This window comes from Sinohyriopsis cumingii, chromosome 12 (genome assembly GCF_028554795.1).
Source record: "Sinohyriopsis cumingii isolate HCF-2022 chromosome 12, ASM2855479v2, whole genome shotgun sequence".
NCBI classification, from domain to species: Eukaryota; Metazoa; Mollusca; class Bivalvia; order Unionida; family Unionidae; genus Sinohyriopsis; species Sinohyriopsis cumingii.
This window is the reverse complement of record NC_142972.1, coordinates 57,141,050-57,168,758: the sequence shown is the minus strand read 5'-3', so window position 1 is coordinate 57,168,758 and position 27,709 is coordinate 57,141,050. Positions and strand designations below refer to the sequence as shown.

Here is a 27,709-nt window from a genome sequence, read left to right as displayed (position 1 = left end):
TATTGAAAATATGCATATGAAATTTGAAGATATGAAATTGCAGTATTCCAGTATGACGCTTATCAAATTTAGAAAGAACTAATGGCAGATATAAATATGCAATCTTGAGCATACATCTTACACACACTGAAAATGGAAACTAAAAATTAATGCATACAAGAAATATACAGCATATGCTAATAGATAATACTACACGCATATAATTATGGCGGTAATCCTCCTCCATATCCGACAAGTGGCCTATATCATCCGACATCAGTATAGCTTGGCGATTGTTAATTTCTTTGTTTTTTCATACAACTCAAGGGCTATGGTATGAACTATTTTATTGTGATATTTCATTATTGAAATCCTCACTTCTTCATTAGCATTTCGGGCAATCTAATTGGGTAGGCCATTTTAAACGTTTGTTTATACCAGTTTGAACCTAAAGAAATATAATAATATAAACCAGTTCACTGGCACTAATGTTCCCGGCATTCGCATAGGAATGAAATGTGTATAAAATATATTCACGCTGTATTGAGGTAAAGTTGGTTTATATCAGTAAAGTGGGCACTTATAGTATCATATTTACGGAGTATAAAAAATAATGTTATAAATAAAAAAGAAAACGAGTAAATACGACTTTATAAGACTCTGAAAACGCACAGCTGTACGTTTTATCAGTAATGGAGACCAACGGTGGTAGACACGATTTGTGCTGGAACGTCAGCGTTTTGATCTCACGGACTATAGTGCCGTTAGCTAGTAATTAATACATTTTTGTTCTGACCCTTATTTGCGGAGGGTAGATAAAACCCGTCTTCTTTTGATTCATTGCATTGAATCTTTCATAACATTAACCTCTGTGTTTAGTATTAAGCCCTCTCTGCTTAATCACGTGTGCATGCATATCTTAATGACCTCAAATTTAAATGCAAATACAATTTTATCTTCAGGTCCGCCCAATCCTTGTTCAGTTCCTAGCGATATAGTAGTGATTGCCGTGTAGACGGTTATAAATCTTTACTCTTATGTTGAGGTTATGTTACAGAGATGGCACCTGACGGTATGGAACGTAACTGCTTCAGTATTGAGTGAGTATATGTTTTCATTCAAAACAGCAAGGTATGTGAAATAATCAACATAGCGGCACTAAATGTTCATAAGCTCTTCATTTTTCATTATTGGTGAAGGTGGGATGTATCTACAAAGATTCTCTCCATGACTGGTTTGAACAATTGTTGGCTCAGTGTTAGGTTTTACTTTGCTATTGTTACGAAATCTTTCAGTGGTGTGGGAAACTCATTTGATACATAAAGGTTTGGAAGAGAAGAGTTTTAATCTTCTTATTACTTAAAGTATACATCCCCCCATCTGCGTCTGATCGTTACTGAAGTATTTAAAACGTTTTCTTCATTGCTTGTAATGTCGCACATTGCGTTCAAACTTTTTTAATCGTTTAGGCCTGATGTTTTGTCTAGACAGTTTAACAGTTCTTTGACGTTTTAAATGAATTGTGGTAGATTTTATTCTGCTTTTGCCATGTTTCGTACTCTAGGACTGGTTCTAGTATAATTATTCATCAGATTCTTTTTCCACGCAAAAGATCTCTTTTATTCAATTTGTCTGCCATACCCGCGGAGATAATTTATAACAGTCTCCTTCATCTCATCAACGTTTAGCACTACATATAGCCTGGATTGTGTGGAGTACTGTTCAAGCCTATTCATGTATAACCGATGAGTGCCGTTTTCCCCATGTCCTACAATGTAAGACCTTATCCTTGATATTTATGTTTTGGGCGTGGAGGTCTTACTGCCTAAATGACGGCGCTGTGTAGTATTTTTGATGTCGACTGACATCGTAAAGAAAGTAAAATTTTTAACACAATCGGCAGCCAATATCGGCGCTTTCCTACAAATTAAAGTTATATGTATTAGTCAGACTTTACTTACTCTGATGTCTTTCTCATAAGAAATGTAAATTCTCACACAAATGAATGGACCTATTTTCAAGTTTCTTTGGCCTACATTTCAGCTGGCTGGAAGGCGATGGAAGCCGGGATTGCCGAAATTAGGTTACGTTGAAGTATTATTCTTTAACGAAACGAGAAAAAACCACAACAACATTTATTAAGCCTATTGGAACAGGAAGCAACGTTTCGTTTCGTTCAAGGATCGTATTCCCCACAAGAACCTACTTGAACTTACTTTTGCATACCTCGACTACCTTTATCACATGACCATTTATTCACCATATGCTATGCTAACTGTGGTGAAAAACATTAGTACTCAATATGAAACCACATACTCAGTTGTGGTCAAAAGGTGACATTAACATTTTAGGGTTCAGACGATTCTTGAAATTAAAGTATCTTAAGTATGAGATTTTCTTATAATAAAATGCAGTTGTTTTTCTGTGTGCTTTATGGTAAGTGTCTCTACAGAGTGGGAGAAAATTCTCAATAAATCCCAGAAAATGAACAAAATTACTTATTTGATGCTCTGTTTGAATATCACTAAGAGCCGAATTTTACATTGTATTCCATTTCGTATATTTGCAGGTAAATAATACAAAATATATTGAAAGATTTTGTCTTCTCGACATTTAAGGGCGGATCCAGAAATATCGTTTAGGGGGAACGTAAACAAGTTGAAAGCTCCATAAACTCCTTGATATTAAGCATTTCAAGGACAACATTTTAACCATCCAACTGTAAAGAAACATTTTCTGGTAAACGTTCCGGCTCCTACCGCCATCATTCCAATCCGCCTCTGGCAGACAATTTTGTGGGTCTCAAACGAACTCTTTGTGGAACAAGATCCATTAAGTTCAACTTACAAACAAAAGACCAATTTGGAACAATATTCCAACAGACTTTACCTCAAGAGCCGACACTATATGTTCTTCATGTAAATGTAAGAAAAGATTATGTTGATCGCAATAAACCTTGTGCTTCCCAACATAAAACCAATGTGCTATGTGTTGTGAGTACTGTTACATACGCGCTTCTCACTTTACAGGTCGCAAATACATATAGATTAAAATTGTTGCTGATGTTTTAAATATGAACGGCCTCAGCGTGGAACATTTGGATTGATTGTGCCACCAACTATCTTACTTCAAAGTTCACGGTAACTAAACTTCAGTCATAGCCTCAGCACAGATGTGAACATGCACTTGACTACCTGCGACTGCAGCCAGAGTGTAACCTCTGAGGTCTTGTCAATGCTTATAAGGTGGCAGGGGCCTGTTTTTATGCACAAGTTGAATGAGTTAATTTTGTAAAATTAAAATCATGTAGCTTCCAGAAAATACATGTTTCCACATAGATATAAATATCAAGACAATGAGTTTTTTTCTTCTTCACACAAATATTAATAACCAACTGAACTCTAGGGAAAGGTTAGGTTTATTTACGAATATCCGGACTTCATCTGACCTCCGTTTGCATTTATACAGAGATATTCCTCAGGCAGATGATATCTAGTCTAACATTACATGCTGAACGGACAATCTCCGACTCCTTCTTTTTCATAAAAGAGATTAAAATGTATGTGCTGACTACACACGTTTCCGCCACCATTGTCGTTGCGATATGAAGCAACACGACCTTTTTAAAATATATTCATGAAAAGAATAATCAATACCCTTAACAAACAGGCATATATTCGATTATTTATAATGTGTTTTTTTAATCAGTAATGTATATTACTAATCATGCATGATTAGCTGTGAAATAAAAAGTCAGATACATCAAGGCTGCATATATATATATATATATATATATATATATATATATATATATATATATATATATACGTTGGTGCATGTTTTCGAGTATAAGCTAAAATATTCCTGTAGCTTAAGTTTATTAATGCATTAACAAGAATAGATCGTACATACCAAGAAACAATTAGAGACAGGGATGAACACTCAGTTTAATATGGAAAGAAGGGCAGGACATGGAAAAGCATTATCATATTAGAGACGGATTGGTAGGTTTGTATACAGGTTGCCTGGCAGGCAGGTTTGTGAACCATAACAAATGTTGATTAGCAGCTTTTTATCAGTAGTTTTTATCCCATAAATTCACTGGTGTAAATGCAAACAATATCCTACTTAAACAAAAAAATCATAGTTTTGTATTCTGCTCCAACACTGGACTTTCCTTCTGCCTTGAACTGTCACACCATTATTACTATGAGGATTAGAGTTAACTGTTTACAGACACAAAGAATTCGTAAAGCAATCGCAGAATTAGTCAAACATGAAAATATACTGCAGCAAACCTAGGGTATATGCTATTTGCATTTACGGATTCATTTATATCCTTATTACATTTGAGTGATTATTTGTTTCATTATGGGAATCTGCGTTCGGAATATATATATATATATATATATATATATATATATATATATATATATATATATATATATATATATATTGCAAATCGAGTAATTAGCCGCTTACTAGCAGCTGCTGATATCATGTATACTATTCATGAGACATTTATGAAAGCACGAATAAGCTTCGTAAAATGACTCCTTAATTTCTTAATATAATGAATTTTCGGGATATTCTCTCATTTGTGCGTTTAGTAATCTTAGATATAAAAAGGTCTGGAAATTAGAGTCTCACGAATGCTTGATTGCTAATTTGATTAGAGGACAATTATCTGTGGTATTATCGTGTATAAGAACATTTAAACTGATAAAACTCTTATCTTGATGTCATTAGAAATAAGGGAAACATAAACCTGACGTCAGTCTCCTGAAGTCAGTCTCACACAAGTGCTCGACACTGGATGTTTCGCACAGTAGCCAGGTGCTTTCATACCCCTTGTTTGTTACAATACAAATGAATTCACCATTTTGACTAAATGCCCAAAATGTTATGTTGGTTACATTATTTTTAAAATTTTAAAATATAAACAATTGGACAAGGCGAGGGTGGCAGATATAATATGAGTTTGACTTCGATTGATTACTGTTTGACTGCACATCAACACATGAAAGTTTCTATCGTGGAGAGTCAATGGAAGTAAAGTGTCTTGCCAGAGTCACACAAGAGCGGTACGAGCCGACATTGATTGGGCATGATACAAACACGCACCCTTCTATATTTGCGAGTCAGACACTTAGATGTTAGAAAAATGCCAAGAGCCTGGCATACTAAATGTAAACGAAGCTGAAAAGAATTGCAGATCGACGGACCTATGGGCTAAATAACGAATACATTTAGATAGGCCTTAGAAGGTGCTGGCCAACACAGATAGGTCTGATAGAATATGATAAATTCGGAATGAATATGTGAACTGCCAACACCTTTCTTAAATACAGAAATGGAGTCTTTAAAAACAAAGGTCTGAAAAGATGGGTCGTTTATTTTGTCTGATATCACCAAAGGAAAATCAGAAGGGAACTGCCTTGATATTATTATATTATTATTTTCAAGCTTTGCACGAAAAATGATTCACTTCTTCTGTTTCATCTACTTCTTCTTCTTGTTATTATTATTAATGGTGGCGTCAAACCAGTATTTATTTTCAGATTCTGATATTTAATATTTTGGCAATATTGTTGAGATATAATGGTTTATGCACTGTAGCACTTTGAGAGGACTTACATTCCAATATAGGACACACGGTACTAATTGTATGAAAAATGGGAACCAGCCTGGAAATGGGTGAATAGAGTATATATGGGTTTGGCTGGCCAGGATTGGTTAATAAAGTAAGTTATATTTTAGGAAAAAGAATCTTTTGAGAGCTTATCCTAGATGTAAGTGAAATAAAAATTAGAGACGTTGTTTTATTGATGTAATTTTAATCCTTTAACAGTCTTGAGTCTGGAATACTCATTACTGAAATTAGCACCCGACTCTTTGGTGCGGAATAGAAAGCACATGTTTTAAACACATGCAGGTCCAGAACATGCCGCTGCTCATATCCTTTCCTCTACACAGAAGCTGACATTCAGGTTTCAACTATACCGATAATATAGATTTGATCATGAGCACTCAGAAATTTTAAGTTATTGAATTTTTAATATCATGGTATTTACATAGGTTTACTTTGGGAACTGAATTAGGACAGGAGTTCTATAGCAAATTACCACTGCATACAACAGGGAGACAACCTCAGAAAACTGTTCAGCCGTTCAATCACGAGTTTCTTTTTCTAAATATCGCGCAGAACAAAGTCTCTCCTTTCTCTCAGAATTTAAAAAAAGGTACTTGCAGGAATGTACCTCCTGAAGGATTAACATTGACCAGTGTACATGCCCTGGATTATGTATGTTTTAGCGTTAGATGACACATCAGCACAATAGTGGCTAAAAGGTAAAGTTTCAAAATAAAATATGAATTGCATAAAAATAAAACGCAAAGATGTGAACATTATATATATATATATATATATATATATATATATATATATATATATATATATCGAAAGGTAAAGATAACATGGATAAAGTCTTGAAAACATCACTGATAATGGACTTTATTCTTGTTGAGTGTATCGATTTCTGCCATGTGAGACACACATTTCTTTTACGTAACCTCAGTTAAAAAACTTTATGATATGTACCACCGTATAAAATAATGAACGTTTTGTGAGAAAGCATTTTAGGTAACAACCTGTGACCATATATTTTAAGGATTTTGTATTTTTGTCGTTATATTTTATTTTATATAAATTTTAAAAAATTGTAACATATTTACCAATTATTCATCTTGCATTTCTTCATGTTTATTTGTAAGTGTTTGTCTTCGTAAATATGTTTCAATTCTTTATTAACATTTTTAGAATTTAGCTTTTAGCTTTTAACCTACACTTTGTTTTGTTCAGAAAGTTTGGTTATAAAGTGAAAACTGCAAAACAAATATGGCATTTTTGATTGTATTCTGACGTGGTTAATTTAACACACACACACACACACACACACACACACACGCAAAAAAAGCTTGAGTATCTTACGGTTCACATACATTCTTTATGTCTCAAATTAAACTGGAACATATTTACATACTGTTAATAAGTTATCGCGTATTTGGAACATATAATGCATATATTTATCATACCTTACTTTTTGAGAAATATAAGGAAATGCAGACCATAAAGTGTTGTGGAATATTATCAGCAGCAGTTTATTCTTTTTTTTATTCAATAACTCCAAAATGTTCCGTAAACACAAAATACCAAATTGTCTCGCACAACGAATTAAATTCATACAATGTTAATGCGCGAGCAATATCGTGATGAGGCCATATATTCCCTCGTATAACGCTGTAATTATTTCATTGTCAAGTTTATAAGTGTGTGGGTTAAACATTGGAAAGGAAATTTTTTAAAAAAACGGAATTAACTTACTTAGATTCCAGATCGTATCAGACGGGGGTGGGGGTGGGCGGGGATTGGCGACAACTTGATGATAATCTCGTGCTGAAAGTAGACTAATTGTTTTACCAGTTTATATAGCCCACATTGCTAATATTTGATGAAGTAGAGTACTTTCAATCCTACTTAAATATGTATGGAAAGCCATCGTTGCCAAAATATGAAATTTAAACAAAATATATAATAGACCAAGAATAGTTAAAATAAAGCAAGTGTATGTGAAATATAAAATAATTAGAGCTCAGCGAATAAGGTTAATACTCAGACATAATAAAGAATGTTCAAATGCATCACAAAACGTCAAAAGAAACACACACAAAATAAAAACGAAACAAGCAAACTGGAAATAATACAAACGGCTGTTTAAGCTAAAGCAAAACGAAAACAATCACATAAGAAAATGTAAAGAAGCATACACATATACATCAACCATGCGCAAACACTATTGACAAATAAACGCAACACAATAGTCAAATGGTCAACTTTATGAAAAGAACAGAGGATACCTATTATGCATTTTAAGGGGAGACAGCATTTATTGAGCAAAAAATGCAAAACATTTCAACATTGCGAATCAGATGTGACAAGATTTAAATAACGCTGTAAGGCGGTAAAATTATGCAGCCTATTTGTTGTCACGCGCTTCGGATCAATAATAACTCTCTCTGTTCGCTGCTGATGTTGTTTGTGGTACCTGATGTCGTTGATGTGCCCTAGTCGATTCGAGGTATGATCTTAATGCTGTCAGTGGCACAGGGGTCATTGGAGTTGGCGGTGGCTGCCTCGATACACTTATATAGAAAGGTTTATCTGGCGCTGATCCAATTCTCATGGGCGCCGCCATTCTCTGTGATGTGGTGGTATACATCAGCCATTATACTACTGCGAATTCGTCTCTCGCAGTATCAGCTGTTTTGCGTTTACATGTAGTGTTTCTCGACTGTACATGTATTCATGCTTTTATGATGAATATAAAAGCAAAGTATAAAACAGGCAGTGGAACTTCCTGTGCAGTCATTGGATGTACAAACAACTCAATCAAGATAAATATATAGAAAGAATCCTTATGTGAAACTCACAGACAAATCCTCAGTAAATGCGCGTGTTTAGTTCATCACCTTCTTGTAATAGCCGCAATATCTGATTTTTCACAAAGTGGTCGTCATACTGAACATCTACAAATCTGTGGTCATCTTAGTTCTGCCATATAAAAAGTTTTCACTTTCTCAATCTTGGGCAAAACATAGATAATTGAACTTGTAGATAAAACCCTCTGCCTCCTTTAAATTTAAACATATTTCCATTTTCACTCCTTACGTCATATTTGCCATTAGCAAAGAGTTGTTTTAACACTGTCCATTTAGAATTAGGAAATGGACTTTTAAGTTCTAAAGGAGTACCTCAATTTAAAATCGCATCAGGACTTGCACAAAACGATTTCTCCTCCACTGACAGGGGCCCCGGGTGGCCGAGTGGTCTAAAGCGCTCTCCGTTACGGATCACTGCCATCTCACCTCTGTCTGCGTGGGTTCGAGTCCAGGATTCGGCAAATGTGGATATGTAAGAAAGCATGCCAGTAGCTTCTCGTGGGTCGGTGGTTCTTCCCGGGGTTTTGCCGGATTCTTCCTCCACCATTAATACTGGCCGCCATGCATAGCCTATCGTGTGCTGAAAAATGGCGTTAAACCCTACAATAATATCAATAACAATAACCTCCACTGACACGTACAATCCAGTCACTTACAGTATATCCATTCAAATATAAAAATTGTTTTGCTTTAACCTCACTGTCCCGTCCATGTTTTGTAAATTTGTTGCCAATAAATTTTGAATGTAAATGATCCCTTTTGAAATTTATGCAATTAGGTGTCTCTTTAATGCGTACTTTGTGCGTACTGCTAGCTGTAATTCTCAGTTTTCGTGAGCCTCTTCACAAATGACAATTACAATGACTGACAGTTTCATTTTGCAGTTTATTAATATGATCTGCATCCAGGCGTGCATACTTCTGAAAAAAATGTTAAACATTTCCCACAAGAAGATAAGCTTTCATGACCGCTGTGATAATGAAGTGATGTATCACCTGTCCAGTTCGAATATTCACTTGTGAAACTTTTATTCATTGTTGTTCCTTTAATTTGAAGTAAAGCAGAGCCATACCAGTGTATATAACGTAAATACAATTCAATATTATTTGAATAGAAAATCAAGTCTGGAAGCGGTATAAAAAACCCGATGAAAAAATTCGCCATAATAACTGAGAAATACGCTCAGGTGTGTTTTCGAAAATAATACACATCTGACCAATTTTATCGCTCGGTAATTTCCGGAGTGTGTAGATCGCCTGACGTCACATTTTGAACACACACATTACTTCCGTTTCTATCGAAACAGAAACAAAGCACTTGTTCCGTTCCATACTAGCTAGTTTGAAAAGTTTTATCATCACAGTCATGCCAAGAGGAGATCGTGGAGATACAAGCAAGGGCAGCGGGGTCAGGTGTGTTACAGCAGATTGTTGGAATTCAAATGCTGATGGGTTTTCCATGCATTCCTTTCCGAAAGACCAAGCACTTCGTCGTAGGTGGACAGATTTTGTTACAATCAAAAGAGCAAACTGGGATGGTCCGACTGAGTTTTCTGCCCTCTAGGCTCTACTTCTTTCAGTTCACACCAGAATGCTTCCCATTTAGGTATAAATTTGATGTTGAGCATACGGGTAGGGCACCAAAAGAAAGTCAAACTCAATGATGCTGCTGCTCCGTCATTCCAATGAGTGAAGGAAACTGACAACCAAGCCAAGGTAACTGCAAATGTATCAGAAACTTCAACACCAAAGCATCAACTGTGTAGGCTTGAAATCTTGTCATCAACAGAGTTAGTAACTTGTTAAGTGTCACCACCAAAGAAAGTAAGAAGGGGCTATTCAAAGAGAGAAGTTGCAAGGGTGAGTTTTTAATGACATGTACCATATTATATATATGATGTTCAACAGATCAGTCACTGCAACATTTGCATTTCTACCCTATAGAACGTTTTTTCATAGTTTTCAAAACAAATGCATTAAATATCTAATCAATCAAGAACTGAGATATAAACAGTGGATAAATAGTCACAATTTTCATGTTGCCTTCAACTTTGTTTGACCATGTGAATAGAAAAATCTTTCTGCTGGTAGATTTAGAAGGCCTACATATATTTTTCATTGTCGGACAAATGTGTGAATCAGATTACATATAGATATTTACAAACGTGACGAGGTTTATTCCCATCCGCAATGAATAAAAACCTGAATAACACAAAATGCAGTAGAAATTGTACAATATTGTGTTATGATTTTTTTCAGCGGTGGTGATATTGTCATGTTCAACAATTTTTCAGTCGTATCTTGGCAACAATCGTTTAAGTCCATCAAGTTTTTCAATTAGTAGATTTATTTCTTATTGATCAATGATATTTGGTATGCAAAAGCATCTTTATGGAGCACATGTCATATAGGTATGTGACTTTGATTTAACTGTATTGGTCTAGTAATTTATTGAATTCAGATACATTTTTGTTAGTGCACACTTTAATTTTCATGCAAAATAGCATAAAACCAAGCTTTGGTGAATATACTTTATAACTTATAGGATCTAAAGTATTTGACAAGCTTGAAGAGATTGTGACAGCAGACAAATGAGAAAATATGTACCAATGCTGTCATCTGGACAACAAGCTTCAGGGATACAACTCTGTGATCAATTATTTTGCACGAAAGATGACTGGTTTCTCCTATCATGGAGTGCTTTCAAGGTATAGCTTACATTATTGCACACACAAAAATTCTGATTCAGGCTTTTTGTGTTTTATTTAAAGTCCAGTATATTCATATTCAAATTAAATCATATATATCAAGATCTGATCTTTTGATATCCTACAATGCAAAATTATATAACAGTTTTTAGTGTTTTGGAATGTTTGCAAATAAAGTATCTATAAAAATAAATTATCTGTATTCTGATAGAATGATATTCTGTATTTTGCATCTTTATTTACTTTGAAATAGGCTTTAGCTAGCTGCATTGCATTTTAATAAAACAGCCAAAGAGAGAAAGCATGCACTAAGGATGTGAGAGCCAGATATAAAATACTGTATCCAAAGTACAAGAAAGGACAATACACTGTCAGGAAAATCCTTGTCGATTCAACATATGGCAAGAATATACATTAGTAATTAATGAACACAAAGGCATATATCACTTAGAAAATATAAATACTGTTGTACCAAGTGTATGTACCAACATTATTTTTTTTTAATTATTAAATTCAAACAGTAAAGGCAAACTATTTGTTAAAGTTGACACTCCTTTAATTTTAAAGGTCATGAATTTTCCCTGTGGTAAAATAGTAAAAATATACAAACAATGGTAAAGACAAATACTTTTAATTCATGTATTAACTTCAACAAAAGGTTGCAGTTTTTGGCTTGTACAATACAATGCATATTACATTTAATTTGCAGATTATGTCAAATGTCTGATGAAAACAGCATTCACAATTGGACAGGTGTCTCACATGATTGATGAAGGAGTAAAACTTATGGTAGATGTATCACCACCATTATGTAGTCTGTATGAGAGGCCTGACAAGGATATTGCTACTCAAAATCTTCCTAGCAGGTTTAATTGCTGTCATCCTCATGAAAGCCAGTGTGGTTCAGGTTTTGATCAGGAAAGGCAGTACGGATCCTCTGAAGAACACATGATAGAATGATGACCCTCACTTCCTTGCCCATGAAGTGCCAACACCACAGAGCAAATTGTCTATATGCTGTATACCGATGTCTTCTGAAATAATATTTGAAAATTGAGTTGAAATAAAATATGCTTTATGCATTAGATCAAATTTGAAAATCAAAAGTTTTAGTAGATAGTATTAGTAGTGACCCAGTGTGATTTATCATTATTTTGTATATCAATAAAGTTAAATGATTCCAGTATAATCTGTGCATGCATGCATACATATATATATATATATATATATATATATATATATATATATATATATATATATATATATATATATATATATATATATATATATATATATATATGTGTGTGTGTGTGTGTGTGTGTGTGTGTGTGTGTGACCATCTTATTTTGCAACACAAAAAATGAAATAAAACAATATTTTTACATGTATATGTGTTGTTTTTTGGCATGATTCACCAGTATCACTGGTATAAAGGTTAGACAGTGTAGGCCTCCAGAACATGGGGTTCAATCCAAGAAGATGTCATAAAATGACTTGAAAAAGTGGTTTATTTATTTGCTGTATTAATAACACCAGTACTGTGCTGTCATGCATAGATCATGAAAGCAAACTTTATGAAAACAAAAGAAAATGAAAAATTACTCAGACATTTTACTTACTCATTTCCTTGTTCTGGATATTCTCCAGATTGTTGTCTATACTGGTAGTATGCAACTTTTAAAACATGGATGTCGAGACAAACTGCAATGAACCCTGGATGGTGTGCTATACACTGTATCCCCTGGTATTCATTGTGGATACTTGTGACCTTCTCTATGTCACAACAACATACACATTCCCTTGCTGTAGGCATTAACAAACAATGTCCACAATTACACGTAAAATAGAGTTTTCTTCTTTAATGCATTGTGCTGTGCTGTCAAATTTAATCTCATATTTATGAACACATCAGTAGCACAGTACAATGACAAAAACTGACTAAAGTCAGGAACAGATAAAACGTTTAGTACAGCACTGTAAAATTAAATTAGATATGAAAGAAAACAGAAGTTGCAAGAAGATGCTTACCACGGACAAAAAAGGTTTATTTCATAGTTTATCAAAATCAACTATTAGCATACATATAAGAAATTCGAAATTTTAACTTATAATAGAAGCGTACAGAATATGAATTCAATTTTAATGTCATGAGGGTAATATCCTGCCTATTTCAATAGTTGTGAAAAAAGCGGACCTCCTCTCCTAGAAATCTTAAGTACTTCTAAATCATATCAACTTGTTCACAGGTTTTCAAAGCTTACAACTGTGATCCGATGTACCTTTTACTTATCAACGTATAGATACGTCTCTACCCATGAAATGCTATACACTTGTGCAGCCTTTATTACAGGTGAGAAAAAATCCAAATTTGTAAAGGAACAGGAAACTGTCAATATCGTCGGATATACATATTTATCGTAACTTAGGCCGTAGACATGTTCAGAAAACAATTACCATGAATTGTCTGTCAATCTATCTTGTCTTTCTTCTTCGTTATCTTCATCTGCAACTTCGGATTGTTCGGTATTGGAAATATAGGGTTAAAACTGGTACGGATTAATTTAGGTGACGATACCAACTGAGCCTTTGTTTACAACAAGCGTTCATAACGTGACGTCACGCTTTATTTTCACTAAATACCGGAAGTGGTCGGCGGTTGCCTTCGGTTATGATCGTAAACAGGTGCAAACGCGATATTAGGTAGGCTCCCACGCAGTTATTATTGAAATTTTTTCAATCGGATTTTTTACATTCGTGTTTTGAATATATAATCTCTTTTACCAAGAAATAAACTGAATAAATGTAGATACACTGTTGGGGCACTTTAAGTGGTGAATTGTCAAAAGCGGTTTTAAACTCTGCATTTGTCAAATAAAATGGTGTAATTCAGGCAACAGGTACTACTTCTGTAATCTTGAGTGGGGTTGACAACACTTTTGGCTTTTTGAATTTAATATTTGCAAGGGATTTCGGTTCAACATTTCTCTTCGTAACTCTACTCCACTTAGTTGCCTTATCAGTATAACTAACCCTAGTAAAATTGGGTCTCACAGCATGTTCAGTTTTCCACAACAAATCAGCGACATGACTGCACGAGTGTCCTTTTCCCACCAGACATGTACACCACCCATTCTCAACAAGCTCCTCCATGGTATAAATAACGTAAGCTTTGTTTACCCTTTTTTTAATCGATTATTTAAATCGTATTTCTCCTTTCATGATAATTTCTTTCTTAAGCTCGTTGAATTACAATATGAAACCACATTTAAGCTCTGAAAGTAATCATAACTTTGTAAGCTTTTTATGTTCTTCATTTTTTTCCATCTACTGATTTCGATGAGATTAACTAGCTGTAAATGTCATCGTACACGAGATTTGGCCACTCTTTCATGTCGTCAGTCCATTCATTTATATTGCAAAATACATCAGGCATAAAACTCCATATTTCATACATTTCACTGTTCAGTGTAAATTTCAGTTTGTTTACGGTGCTTCGCAGTAATGTTATGGCAGACGCAGCATTGGTGCTTCAGGCGGACTCAATCGATTCAGAGTGATAATTGAAAAACATCTGTCTATCGTTTATGAGAAAAATAATTAAAACACTGAAAAAGTTTAAAATTAATTACGTTAATATTTTGTGTTAATATAATGCTATATATATATATATATATATATATATATATATATATATATATATATATATATATATATATATATATATATATATATGGTATTACGGTACCAATTGTTTTTCCATATACCTCAATGCTAATGTTTTGTGAAATAAATATACCTTCTGTCCTACTTGGGCATGCATGTCACACACTGTCATATAGAACAATGCTAGATTGTCAATTTGACAATGACATAACCAGGTACTCCATTGCATTTAAGAGAGATAACTCTACTGGAACTAGACAGGGGTAAGAGTTATCTAGTCACAACAAGCACATTTTCAGCCATGTGTACCATATTTTAAAAAAATCATAAAAAATACAAAATATGATCTAGATAGAAATTAACACAAACTCACATGTTGCCAAGAGGCTCAACTTTTTTTTAAGCCAAACAGAAAGTACAACTCTTACATAATGCACCAATCACAGCTAGTGTTGTTCTTTAATTCTGAATACAATGTTCCATACACCTTAAGCTCCGCCCACCTGGACTTGCGCAATTGGTACCGTTATACCTATAGCAAACCTTAATTTTTCCAATAATCTGCGGAATAGTTCAGGACTGTATAAGTAACAAATATACTTAGTCTCACTTGTGAAAAACAATTTGATGAGGTACTAACCTATGTCTTATATGAATGTGTATAGAAATGTCATTGAGCTGTTTGAACTATTGTTTTCTAACTTTTGCTTCACCATCAAAATCATCTTTTGAAATAAAATGAATTCTTTCAACTATGAGTTGTATCTTATTCTTATCAGCACTTATTGAACTTCACATAGGTGATATGGGATAAATCACATTATGTCATATTATGTAATAACTAGGTCAAAGGTCAATGTACCAAATAGTATGTACCTGTCCTACTTCAAAATGTACAATTCACCTAAAAGAAAGGAATTTATATTTGTTTGGTAGGTGCAGAACTTAACATCAGAGACAGGTGGACATGACCCAATCTTATTATAAAGTATAAGCTTTGACCACTTTACACTATCTGCAGATATAAGAGGTCACTAACCACCAGTCCTCACACGAAGGTCCACCTACCCATCCTCTTTGTAACACAGATAGTAAGCTTCCCTCCTTTGTAATGTGAATAAAATTGTTTCAATAAGCCAATCAGTCACAAAATATAGTAAATCACAGCTTCTAAGTGGTTATGTTGGATTTGGGGGTGAAATTAGGGGAATAAAATACAAAAAAATGCCAAATATAAACACTAAGTATAGCACATCAAATGGAGTTAAAAACAGGAGGAAAGTGTTTATCTAAAAGGGAGAGGTAGCTTATGATAAAGGAATTAAAGGAGGCAAAATCGGCAATGCAAAAAATGAGAAGTGAAAGTTTGATGACCTTACCTTGGACAAATATATGGGGCAGGGCCCAACAGGTCCAAGGACAGCCCAAAGGCAACTGTGCTATCACATCCCTTACAGGTACCCACATTTCAAGTGAAGTTGTGTTCATTTCCATCTAATATAAAAGGGTGAATAATTTAAATAATATAGATACATATAAAGTATATTTCTTCTACATAGGAATTTAATAATAATTGGCATAAGATAGAGAGAAACTGATCTCAAATCCAAGCAGAACATACCTTATCAGTTTTTAAACCTGTAAACTTTACTGTGAGAAATTATTAAATTGATTCTACTTACATTTGCATCAAGATTGAGGGCTAATATAATACTTCACAAATCTTCTCTTTATTTTCATAACCAGTCACTGAAAATGTGAGATTTTATTTCCTTGAAATGTTATGACTGGTGTAAGGGAGATAACTGAATGATATACATAAGGTGTGGTAACCTCTAATACATTATCCATGTAATATAGATGAGTTCATCAACAACCTGTATTAACTTCATTGTAATTAAATTATCTCAAAATACATTACTGATAAAGTGAGAACCTAACATTTAAACTCCTATATTTAGTGGAGACCTCAAGAGTCATGTAATTTTAATTTCTAAGATGATGCAGCTCTTTCATATCACATAGTTCATATTTTCTACAATGCTGGCATGTAGAGTGCAGCCTTCCATAACCATGCAGATATCATCTCATGCCAATTTGGATTCTTGCGATGGGATGCAAAGTTTCAAGAACAGTGTGGATTTTTATGGAATGAATACACACTGTGTGACTAAAATGGTTATCATTCTGTAATGTTGGACCAAACATGGAAATTCCACAAGAGCAGCTTGACAGAAAGAAATAGGATTAATTGAAAGTCAATAGTAGATTATAATTGGGCTTAAACAAGTGCCAATGGGAAATGATGACTTAAGGAAACTGTTCTTGTTTGTTGGTGTTCACTGCTACTTCAACAAAAGGGAATGCAAGAGAACTGAACTAACTACATGAACAATTTCAAAGCTGGAAAGTTTATAATAAAAAAAGGACAATTAGAGCAGGACAATTCAAATCAAAGTGGGAAGGGATACCATATCCTTAATAAATTACCTAAAAATTACTCATGCCAGAACATCCCACATGGTACAAGTGATCTATCTACATGTGTACTTAGAGTGTTCTCTATCCTTGTTTATGGCATGCCTTACAAGAACAAGATAGCTGTTTTTGTACACATGATTTTTCATCTTTTGCAGGTAAAATAGCCAATATTTAGCCAAAATCAACTATATTATGTTCACATAACTTATTTTGTTGCATGCATTCAAATCTAGGAGGTAACAGCACATACATAAAGGCATCAGGTAACACAAGTCTATATATATCATAGCTATAGTTATCAAAAGTCCCCATCCAAAGCCGTCTTGTGCTATTTTCTGAAGATTTCATACATTTTATTCTTAAAGAACTTTCAATATTTGACCAAAACTGTTCAGCACACATTTGTTTTCCTACATCAAACTAGTATAGTTCATAAATGCCGCCCACATGTATGCGTTTCTATGGATACACTGTGAGGCTATTCTTTCCTTTAGGTATCACGGTACCAATTGTTTTTCCATATACCTCAATGCTAATGTTTTGTGAAATAAATATACTTTCTGTCCTACTTGGGCATGCATGTCACACACTGTCATATAGAAAAATGCTAGATTGTCAATTTGGCAATGACATAACCAGGTACTCCATTGCATTTAAGAGAGATAACTCTACTGGAACTAGACAGGGGTAAGAGTTATCTAGTCACAACAAGCACATTTTCAGCCATGTGTACCATATTTTAAAAAAATCATAAAAAATACAAAATATGATCTAGATAGAAATTAACACAAACTCACATGTTGCCAAGAGGCTCAACTTTTTTTTAAGCCAAACAGAAAGTACAACTCTTACATAATGCACCAATCACAGCTAGTGTTGTTCTTTAATTCTGAATACAATGTTCCATACACCTTAAGCTCCGCCCACCTGGACTTGCGCAATTGGTACCGTTATACCATATATATATATATATATATATATATATATATATATATATATATATCTTGATTAAAATAGACAAAAGCCTGTTATCAATGTTGTATACCGTTAAATGTACACCAAACGTTTCGACATTTGGAATGCTTGTCGATGAAAATTTTTCAGTGTTTAGATACTCGTTCAGTTTTCCAATTTCAATAGTAGTTTGTTTTACATTTCGGGAATATATATTACTCATTCATTACTGTTTCTGTTGTCCTACATATTAAGCATTAGTGGTGAAGGTTTATCCGATTTTACACTTCACCACTCTCTTCAAGTGTCTTACGTTCCCGTTAGCCAGAAATATACTGTAGTAAGAGTTATCCAATATATAAAAGAAAGATTTTCACTGACTTATCACATTTTGATCTCTATTACTTCAGTGATATGTATCACATTGCGGTCTTTTCACTTCTTTTTATTATGTATAGCTATGTTTAATTTTTGTCCAAGAGCTTAAATTATAATGATCATTTATAAACAAGATATTATAAAGCTAATGTTTGTCCATGAATATAGATTGTAATGATCATTTATAAACAAGATATTATAAAGCTAATGTTTGTCCATGAATATAGATTGTAATGATCATTTATAAACAATTTCATAGCTAATGTTTGTTCATGAGTGTAGATTCTGTTGTAGGATAATGAGCTATAATTAGGGTGTTAACTTGGGTAAGAGTTCTAGAGTATGACCTTAGATGGTTTTAATAGAAAGAAATTGTTTACCATTTTGGAGTAATATTCTGATTAGATGATTGAAGTACTGTGAAATCTATGAAACATATAGAATGGCGATATATTGAAAAATATAGTTGTGGACATGTATACAAGGAGAGAAATGACAATTATTCCTTTTCTTTTTCTTTTTTTCATTCTGCAGCAGTATTTATTGACGTGTTAGAGAGGAAACATTTGTCTGGATTATTGATTAGAAATTCGAAGTGTTCATTGACTTTGCACTATAATATTGCTTGGGGATTATTGTGAATTCATTCTAAGACATTCTGGACAATGTCATTGTGACTCGTCAAGATTGGTGGTATCATTACATTCAAGACCTGTACTTAATTCGGAACATTCTGTTCTTTTGGAATTGTGATATTACGTTTAGGATTATTTTGGATTTAATTCATAATGATGTAAGTGCATTTTAAATTTTCATTTTATGATTTAGAGAATTAAATTATTTGTTAAGTTTTACAAAACCTGTTGATTTTCTTCTTTTTTCGTTACTTAGTTTAAGATCAAAGTAAACGTAGCAACTGATATGTATCATATTTTGATCATTTTACTTCACGACTCATTCATGAGTCTTACGTTACCGGAAGTAATGACATAAAACATTCATTTTTGCCCTTGCTTTTGATCCTATTTTTATACTTTCTGTATGTTAAGAGTGTTTCAAACTTTTCCGAAATGTTTTATGGACCTATATGCAATGCTTAGGTGCCTGATCAATATTTTTGTAAATACATTTCTAGTGCGGAATTAAAATATAAAAACCCCCCAACTAAACGACGCATTAATGACAAATTGCATTATAATTATACTTTCTAAACAAGTGCTAGTAAATGGTAACGCATTCAACATTACTGCTTTATAGAAACCGTAAAATTCAAACAAGTATGATCTAATAACGTATCTGTGCAATACGCATCCATGTAAATATGGTCTCAAGAGATAAATACATGAACTTTGGCAAAAGATAATTGATTTCATAATTATCTCAGGACGGACACAGTATCTACCAAATTATCGCTTTTCGAGAACCATCTCGGGATTTTTGAAGCGACGCGGTGAAAAAGTTCAGTAGAAATCATGCTTTGAATTGAATCTAAGAGAAAAAGAAACAAAACAACAGATTCGCACGGGAAAGAGAAAACCGGATACAAACCCTTAGTGACTTAATATCTCGCTTTAACACCAATACGAATATTTTTCCGAAAAGCGCAGAGAGATAGCATCACATATGATTTTCAAAACAAGTCATTTTAAAGCACAGTACCATTCACAATGCAAATCGTTTCTAAATCACTAAATGTTGCAAATCATTAGTCTGATGTGACAGTCTGATATTATACTCAGATATGCATATGGGCAAATAAAAAAGTACTGTTTGCAGGAGAGCTAAAGAGAAATTGTTTTTAGTGAGTTTAGGCATATATGGTGACACAGAAAGGAATTCGATGTTATTTGCTATGTTATAGGGCTGCATAAACTACAAGAGAGTGGGACAAACAGTTCAAGCTGAAGGAATATTACATTCTAAAAGATGTAATATTTTAGACTGCTTGCTATGGCTTGTTTTTGCAAAAATGTGTTTAAAGGAGAGCAAGTGTTATTTATGAAAGCAAGTGTTATTTATGAAAGCAAGTGTTATTTATGAAAGCATGTGTTATTTATGAGCTTATAGTTGTGGTGAAGGAAATCTGGTAATCATCGCATTTTATTAAATTCATGACCGTTGTGTGAGAGTCAATTTCTTTTGCATTTTAATTCATGTTATGGTTGAATTTCATATTGTATTTACTGAAGAAAACATGTTGGTCATTTTGGCAACGTAACAGTATGTGCGAATATAGGCTTTTTCATTTCACGAATGTCAGCTGTATTCATTGGCAAATTTCACTTGTAATTATATTTTGTTTGTTATGTTTGATACTGTCAGGTTGATATTGAAATTCCTTTGTACCTTTCAATATATATTATCAGCAGGGCCGGCGCTACCATATAGGCAAACTAGGCAGCCGCCTAGGGCGCTGATTTCAGGGGAGCGCATTTTTTAAATATTTTTTTGTTGTTTATAAATTTGGAAATTGATATTTTCCGGTGGGGGGGGGGGCATAATCTAACCTTGCCTAGGGCGCCAGATAGTCTGGCCGGGTCTGGCGCCGGCCATGATTATCAGATACAATATTCGCTTGTAGCTATAACCTTTAAACAAATATGTTAATTATCTTGGTTGATGTATGTTTTCGATTTGGAGTTATTCTTAGAAGCATAAGTTCGAAATCGGCTCAAGCTGCAATTACTATGTTTTTCCACTTCAAAACCGCTAACACACTTCAAGTTCAAAGACGATTTAAGCCTAAACTCCGCTGAATTCATCGTTTCAATTATGCTCCATGTTAAACCACTACAGCGCTTCTTTAAAACTGATGAACTGTTTCAACTCCTCTTAAAATGTATACTTCAGTTAAACTGACTGTTTCGCTTAACAGCATGGTACCGCAGGAATTCCACCGCACTTTCGCTACAAAGGCGCTTGCCAACGGCTTCATCTCCACTAAAACTGTAGAATGCAACGCTGAAGTTATTTTGAAAAGCTCATTAGCTGAAATTCCATGGAAAGTTCCACTGAATTTTAACAGACACATTAACAGAAAAATCACCAATTTGATGTGGGCCGGTGGATCTTTTATTCTACCGATGCAAATTCGCACGACCAACGTTTCCATTCCGCCTATCCGCTGTTATATAATTTCATTATTACTTATCAATATGACTGCTAATTCTCAGATGCAGATACGCTACAATTTATCACGCTAGAACGTTTTCCTCTCACATATTGTTTATGTATTCAGCTGAGGCTAATTTCTGTTAGATGCGTCATATTAGGAGCAACGCAATCCTGCCAAAATTAGATTACTAGAGCCTACATTCGTGCTAATGTAACTTCTAGTAAGTTTTATTTTTAGGTCCGTTTCTTATCTCTTACTGGCCATATAATCGCTCTGCTTGGTATGTTGATGTATCGTGATGAGTACAACATTTGTTTTTACCAAATGTAGGAAACTGTTCCTATGTCTTAATTAAAACATCATCTCAATTCGCAAATATCTTTCAGTTGATGCCACTAAAACACTTGTGTGTTCATTAGTACTTTCAAGACTGGACTAATGTAACTCAGTTCTGTCTGGTTCATCTCAATATCTACTCCAGAAACTTCAAAAAGTTCAAAACACAGCTGCTCGGATGATACTTAAAGTACCACGATCAGAGCACACCTCCCCGCTGTTCTGTACCCTACAGTGGCTATCCATTCGATCCAGAATAAAACAAAAAATTTGTTCTCTGTGCTACGTTCCACTGTCGGACTCTAGTCCAACATACCTATCTGACCTCACCCATGTGTACACACCAGCAAGATACTTACGCTCCTCTTCTGACAATCGTATACTCATTATTCCAAGCAAGAAAACAAAGTCATATGGACAACGTTCTTTTGCATACCAGGGCCCAGCAATGTGGAATGAATTGCCCACTGAACTTAGACACAAAGACACAGTGATCACATTCAAGAGTGCTCTCAAAACTCACTTATTTCGACAGCAAGAACAAACTTAAAGACCTAATAATGTTTCCTACCTGAAATATTCTCAGCATGTTTTTTATTTTATTTTTTTGATGTTTTTCTAATTCCATGTTGTTTGTTTTTGTAATAATATTATTATGTTTCTTATCTTATAGGTGTTATCTATAGTTGTAAAGCGCTTTGAGATTCTAAAGATTAGGCGGTATACAAAGTCCTCATTATTGTTATTATTATTTCACTCTTCAGTAGCTTCGGCGAAAATTTTCATTTAGGCCAGCTTCACAGACATTGTTGGTCACATAGATTAGATTCTATGATAATTACAACTCCAGACTAACTAAAGTAGGTCACAGTGACTTAAATTTCATGCCAGTTTGATTGTCAACAATTTGTCTTCTGCTAAGTTGTTTATTTATATTTGGTAACAATTTGTACAAGACATTTTAGGCAGAGCATTCTTGTTCTATTAACATATGTTCTAGTTACTTTTTGCACTCGCAAGTACGGCTTGGTTCGTCACATACATTTGCTCCTTTTTTGATTTCAGAATCTTACAAAGTTTGAATATGGCAAGGAGATGTGGAACGTGCATATCAGATATCAAGAAAGTTTTGAAGTTAGGGGCTCGCTTGCAAATGTTTGGAATGTAGCGAAAGAGATCTTTTGAGGGGCGGCATCACAAATGCTAACTGGATGTTTCCGAAGTAGCCATGTTGATATCAACGTTATTATTATTATATCGTGTAACTAGACATTAACCAAAGAGAAACCCAAGGGAAGACAAGTCAAACGTAATAATATAAAATGAAGAACGACAGCGGTTTACAACAGTGATCAGTGCTATTCTTACAGATTTAGAAATCTTCAGAATCATCAGACATTTATCACGAATGCCAGAAAAAGGGTAACTCGTCTTGTTTACCCTGGACCACTAAAAAGCGATTCAGTAACAATTCCTTTAAAGCCATGGTCAGAGAAGACTTACATGATAGGCGACAATGAATATATGAATGAAATGTACCCACTTCAGTACTGTATAGCAAATGTGGTTCAACCGAATGGTAGAATCCAATCTAGAGTAGATGTACATTCGGATGGAGGGGGTTCTAGTCAATCCAGTCCTAGACAATCAATTTCCAGCTTTCGACAAAACTCTTTTGGTAACCACCAATCAGAAAATTCATTGCTATATTCACCACAAATCGATGCAGCAACATTGCATTATTCTGGAGCAGTTACCGTGTCATCCAATGGTGAATCCGACACAGAGCACTCGCAACAACCTCGACACCCCGGTTTTGTGGAGTACAACAGCCGCCAAGCATCCTTTGCTACTTGGCAGCAGTTTGCGCTCTTCAATATTGATGCGTTGGCTGGTGCTGGACTTTATTACATAGGTAAATTGATAAAAATGTCAGGTATTATCTTGCTGTCGGTAGGGAACAAAGACGGTGTAAAGGTCTCGTAGATTACCTTAGGTTGCGGTTGGGTGCTCCAAGTATTATTTTTAATTATTACAGAAGACACACTCTGGCTGGTTTTTGTTAGAAATTGAAGTAGTGATAGAGATGCAAAGCTCCGAGCTCCCAGTCAGCGATGCCGACAGTTAAATTACTGACTACACAAAAGGTGAAACTCAAAGAAACAACAAGTTTAATGCCATTCAATAACAGATAGTCCTTCTTCAAATGAAATTCAATATTCAAAACCCAATCACTCGTCTTTCACTCGACCAATTAACGGCCTGTTTCATCATCTGACTTAGTGTGATAGATTTTCCTCCTGTCCTGTGTTTCTACTCATCTGTAGTATTTCTTGACTGGTACCCATTATCCATTCAGCCCAATAACCACGTCGTTCACCCTTCCACTTCTTCCACTTCCGTTCTCTCTTTTTCTTGTCTCCCAGAGACTCGGGACCAACTGTACCAGGGTATTTTCCTTCTCTGTCTCCTACAGCTACCCCGGTCCCTAAAATCTTCCTGTCCGAACACAAACAAGGACATTAGTATATTCCTATAGCTATCCAGTCTCACACTAAACGACAATCTATCATCAGATAAACCATTACCTTCTTTGGTCACGCATTCATGGACATCGAAATACCCATACTTTCTGGTATGGTCTACACGGTATCAACTGCTTGTTATGCATATATCAATAGATTTCATCACATAGGTATATATAGATTCTCAATCTTATTATACAGAACAATATCACATAATCAGACGCATTTCTTTACATTACATTTCTGCAAAGTGTACACAGATATCCACATATCTATGCGCTGATATATCCTTACACATTATGCTCCTACAAGTATAAACAAATAGTCAAATACCCTTATTAACTAATGTTGCGCACTGCAACCGTTATACAAAGTTATAATTCAATTCAACATTTGCAAATCTAGAATATCACACGAATAAATGCACGAGGTTACTACAAATTAACCAAATAGCGAATTACAATATTAATTATTTACATAAACATTGCTCATATCTCAAAATATGCATGTAGATCAAACACTACAAATGAATCAAACCCTACAGATGGTAATTGTACGTACTAACGATTCTAGTAATGAAGTATACGTACTGCACGTAATTAAAGTACAATTACCCTGCAGTAATAGATTGCGACAATTGAGCAAATGAGTCACTGACCTGTCCGAAGCTCTTTTGTAATTCCCAAAATAACAATGTTTCCAGCCAATTTCGAATGACGTCGGAGTAGCTTATAACTTCCTTATGTAATTCTCGCAAGATGGTTTAGCGATTACTGACTTTTAGTTTCAAGACACTAGATTTAAACTTGCGATTCCAATGGTGGCCACGCCTTGCTTAATTCCGAGTGTATGTCGATTCACCCATGGTCTACACAATTAGCAGACATTGCCCCCTCCCCGGCAGTCTGCCAAGGTTGGATTTACGACCCCCACTTGATGTTCCTTTGAACCCAACACGGGCAATTCATGCCACTTACCTGTGAATCGCACGCAGCCAAATAAGGCACCAGTAACAGGTTCCTATGCTCATGTTATATACAACTGGCTTCCCATCCGTCCTTTGATGTCGGCTTACACTATCTTAACATAAGCCGGCCGGCCAGCTGTGTACACATCGTTTTGACACTGATTGTTCGCAAGGCTGACACTCGCAACATTTATGAAGCGAATGAATAGCCTCAGGGTCTAGCATATACATGTTGCAATATGGCTATTGTTCCTTACTTATAACGTGATAGACTGTTTGCTTGAAGGTTCTGTCGCCATCCATCGTCGTATGCCAATCGTGTAATGGTCCACTCCCTGTGTAGTCACTACAAATGAGATATATCCTTGGAAATTTTCTAAACCGCCTCATAAACTTGGGACGAACCTTCCCGCCGAGGCCATGGTTGCCAGAAAGTCAACTATAGAAAGCAGACGGAAAAGATCTCTTAAAACAGTAGAGCAAATCCCGTGTGTCTAGCTCTGAAAGGGATCAAACTATTAGACTTGATGGGTCTGTGTTACTGAATACGAACTATAACATCTTTGACAATACAGCTGCAATTGACATAAAAGCATACTATTTAGGGTTTGCAGCTTCGCTGTATTGTTATCGATTTTACTAGTTGTGAATGATCATATGTTGATATCTATAAAATATGAAGGGTCAGGCGCTATTTCGAAGACAGTATTTGTAATTTGCTTTAAAACAGATTTTACACAAATATGCAACATATTGCTTTTTCAAAATTACTACAACGCGTTCAGATAAACAACATGTCTGTATTCGAAACTAAATAGAAAAATAATGTTGATAATGTTTTATTAGCTTTTCGATCATCGTTTAGTCAGCTATACATGATACTTAGTCCCACTACAACTCTGGATATTGGTACTGTGCTCACAATCATGATACTTTTATCACTGTTGTTCATCGAGTTTAAGATATAGACCTTGTCAATTCAACGTAACATTATCTTTCTCTTCACATTGACAAAGTAGTTCAATTCAGAATTTCAATAAATCCTGTAATACACATGGTTAACAATCAGTCAGACTTACTTCAAAGCCAATTGTGCATTTCCTAACTATAATGTGTCTCAAACGAAACTGGTCTAGTTGAAATATTCTGTGATCTTTTCTTTGCTTCACTCGGATTTAGTTTCTCGTCAGCATTATTAATAATAAGGGTGTTTTATTTCCAAGTGTAATAAAGTAAAGATGCATTCCTTCACATAAAGCGATCTTTTAAAATAAAATATTGGATTTTGCCACACAAGTGAACAGAATCATCCAGGGTGGGTTGTTTCTTTTTCGGGAAATCGATATGTTGTGATATAAAAGAGCATTGCATACCCCGAGTGATGTCGGGGATTTGATAGCGAGGCTTACTTTCCTTTAGTGGTAATCTAGCACTAAGTTCCGATGAATCTCTTGATTATGTATTGTGTCTTACACGATTTTATATCTTGCACAAATCATCGTCAACGTTCGCATGGGAAAATCGAGTGCGTGTTGGTTGCTTTGAAATTCCTCGAGTTTTAATTACATTATGGTTCTTTTGACTGGTGATCTTCCTAACCCGCTAAACTCGCGTGCACTAGGTTAATATCCAAAGGAGCAGTTCGCCGATAAAATAACGTAGAGTCAATAAGACGAAGAACATTTCTCTGCTAGAAAACATTTATTAATAACCTTTAAAAGCATGTCCTCCTGAAAGACTTACAAATATTGAATTATGTAAACTAAAATAATATATTTTGAGTGGGAACATGTAGTTGCTAAAGCCGGGTTTCCAAACAACTACGTCCTTTTATATTCGACAGCATTATAAGAGGCAATGTTTAAAACCACTCAGCCACCTGCATCAACATGATATATTAATGCAGGATTATTAGCCGATATGCGCGACCTGGATACCAGAGATATCACGATGGGGTAACAAATATCATATTGGCTGATAAATCTAGGGCGCTTTAGCTCTCGAGTTTTCTCCGGGAGTACCATCTGAATACTCCACCATACGATCTCAATAGAAATCTAACCAAAGAATATAGTTTAATTGATTTATTGTGTAACGCGGTTTTC

At 34.7% G+C, this 27,709-nt stretch overlaps 1 protein-coding gene and 2 long non-coding RNA genes across 5 annotated transcripts in view; 2 read left to right on the top strand and 1 right to left on the bottom strand.

The window, feature by feature from the left end:
- Positions 1-27,709, top strand: part of LOC149786517 (putative inhibitor of apoptosis) — a 112,425-nt gene that overhangs the window by 60,985 nt on the left and 23,731 nt on the right. The window contains exons 1-2 of one of the 3 annotated variants that reach the window (XM_089977022.1): positions 1,092-1,110; positions 23,178-24,027. In XM_089977022.1, coding sequence (XP_089833148.1) covers positions 23,616-24,027 — 412 coding nt within the window. In that variant the 5' untranslated portion in view covers positions 1,092-1,110; positions 23,178-23,615. Of the gene's footprint in view, positions 1-1,091; positions 1,111-12,984; positions 13,536-23,177; positions 24,028-27,709 lie in introns of those variants that run through there. The other 2 variants (XM_089977023.1, XM_089977021.1) reach the window with 2 other exon arrangements.
- LOC149786519 (uncharacterized) lies at positions 942-12,571 on the top strand. The gene is made up of 4 exons (XR_016424951.1): positions 942-1,079; positions 2,549-10,337; positions 11,023-11,185; positions 11,895-12,571. It is a non-coding gene; the product is annotated as an uncharacterized LOC149786519 (long non-coding RNA).
- Positions 12,082-13,750, bottom strand: LOC149786518 (uncharacterized). Its single transcript, XR_016424953.1, has 3 exons — positions 13,640-13,750; positions 12,805-12,988; positions 12,082-12,219 (listed from the first exon to the last, which is right to left on the bottom strand). It is a non-coding gene; the product is annotated as an uncharacterized LOC149786518 (long non-coding RNA).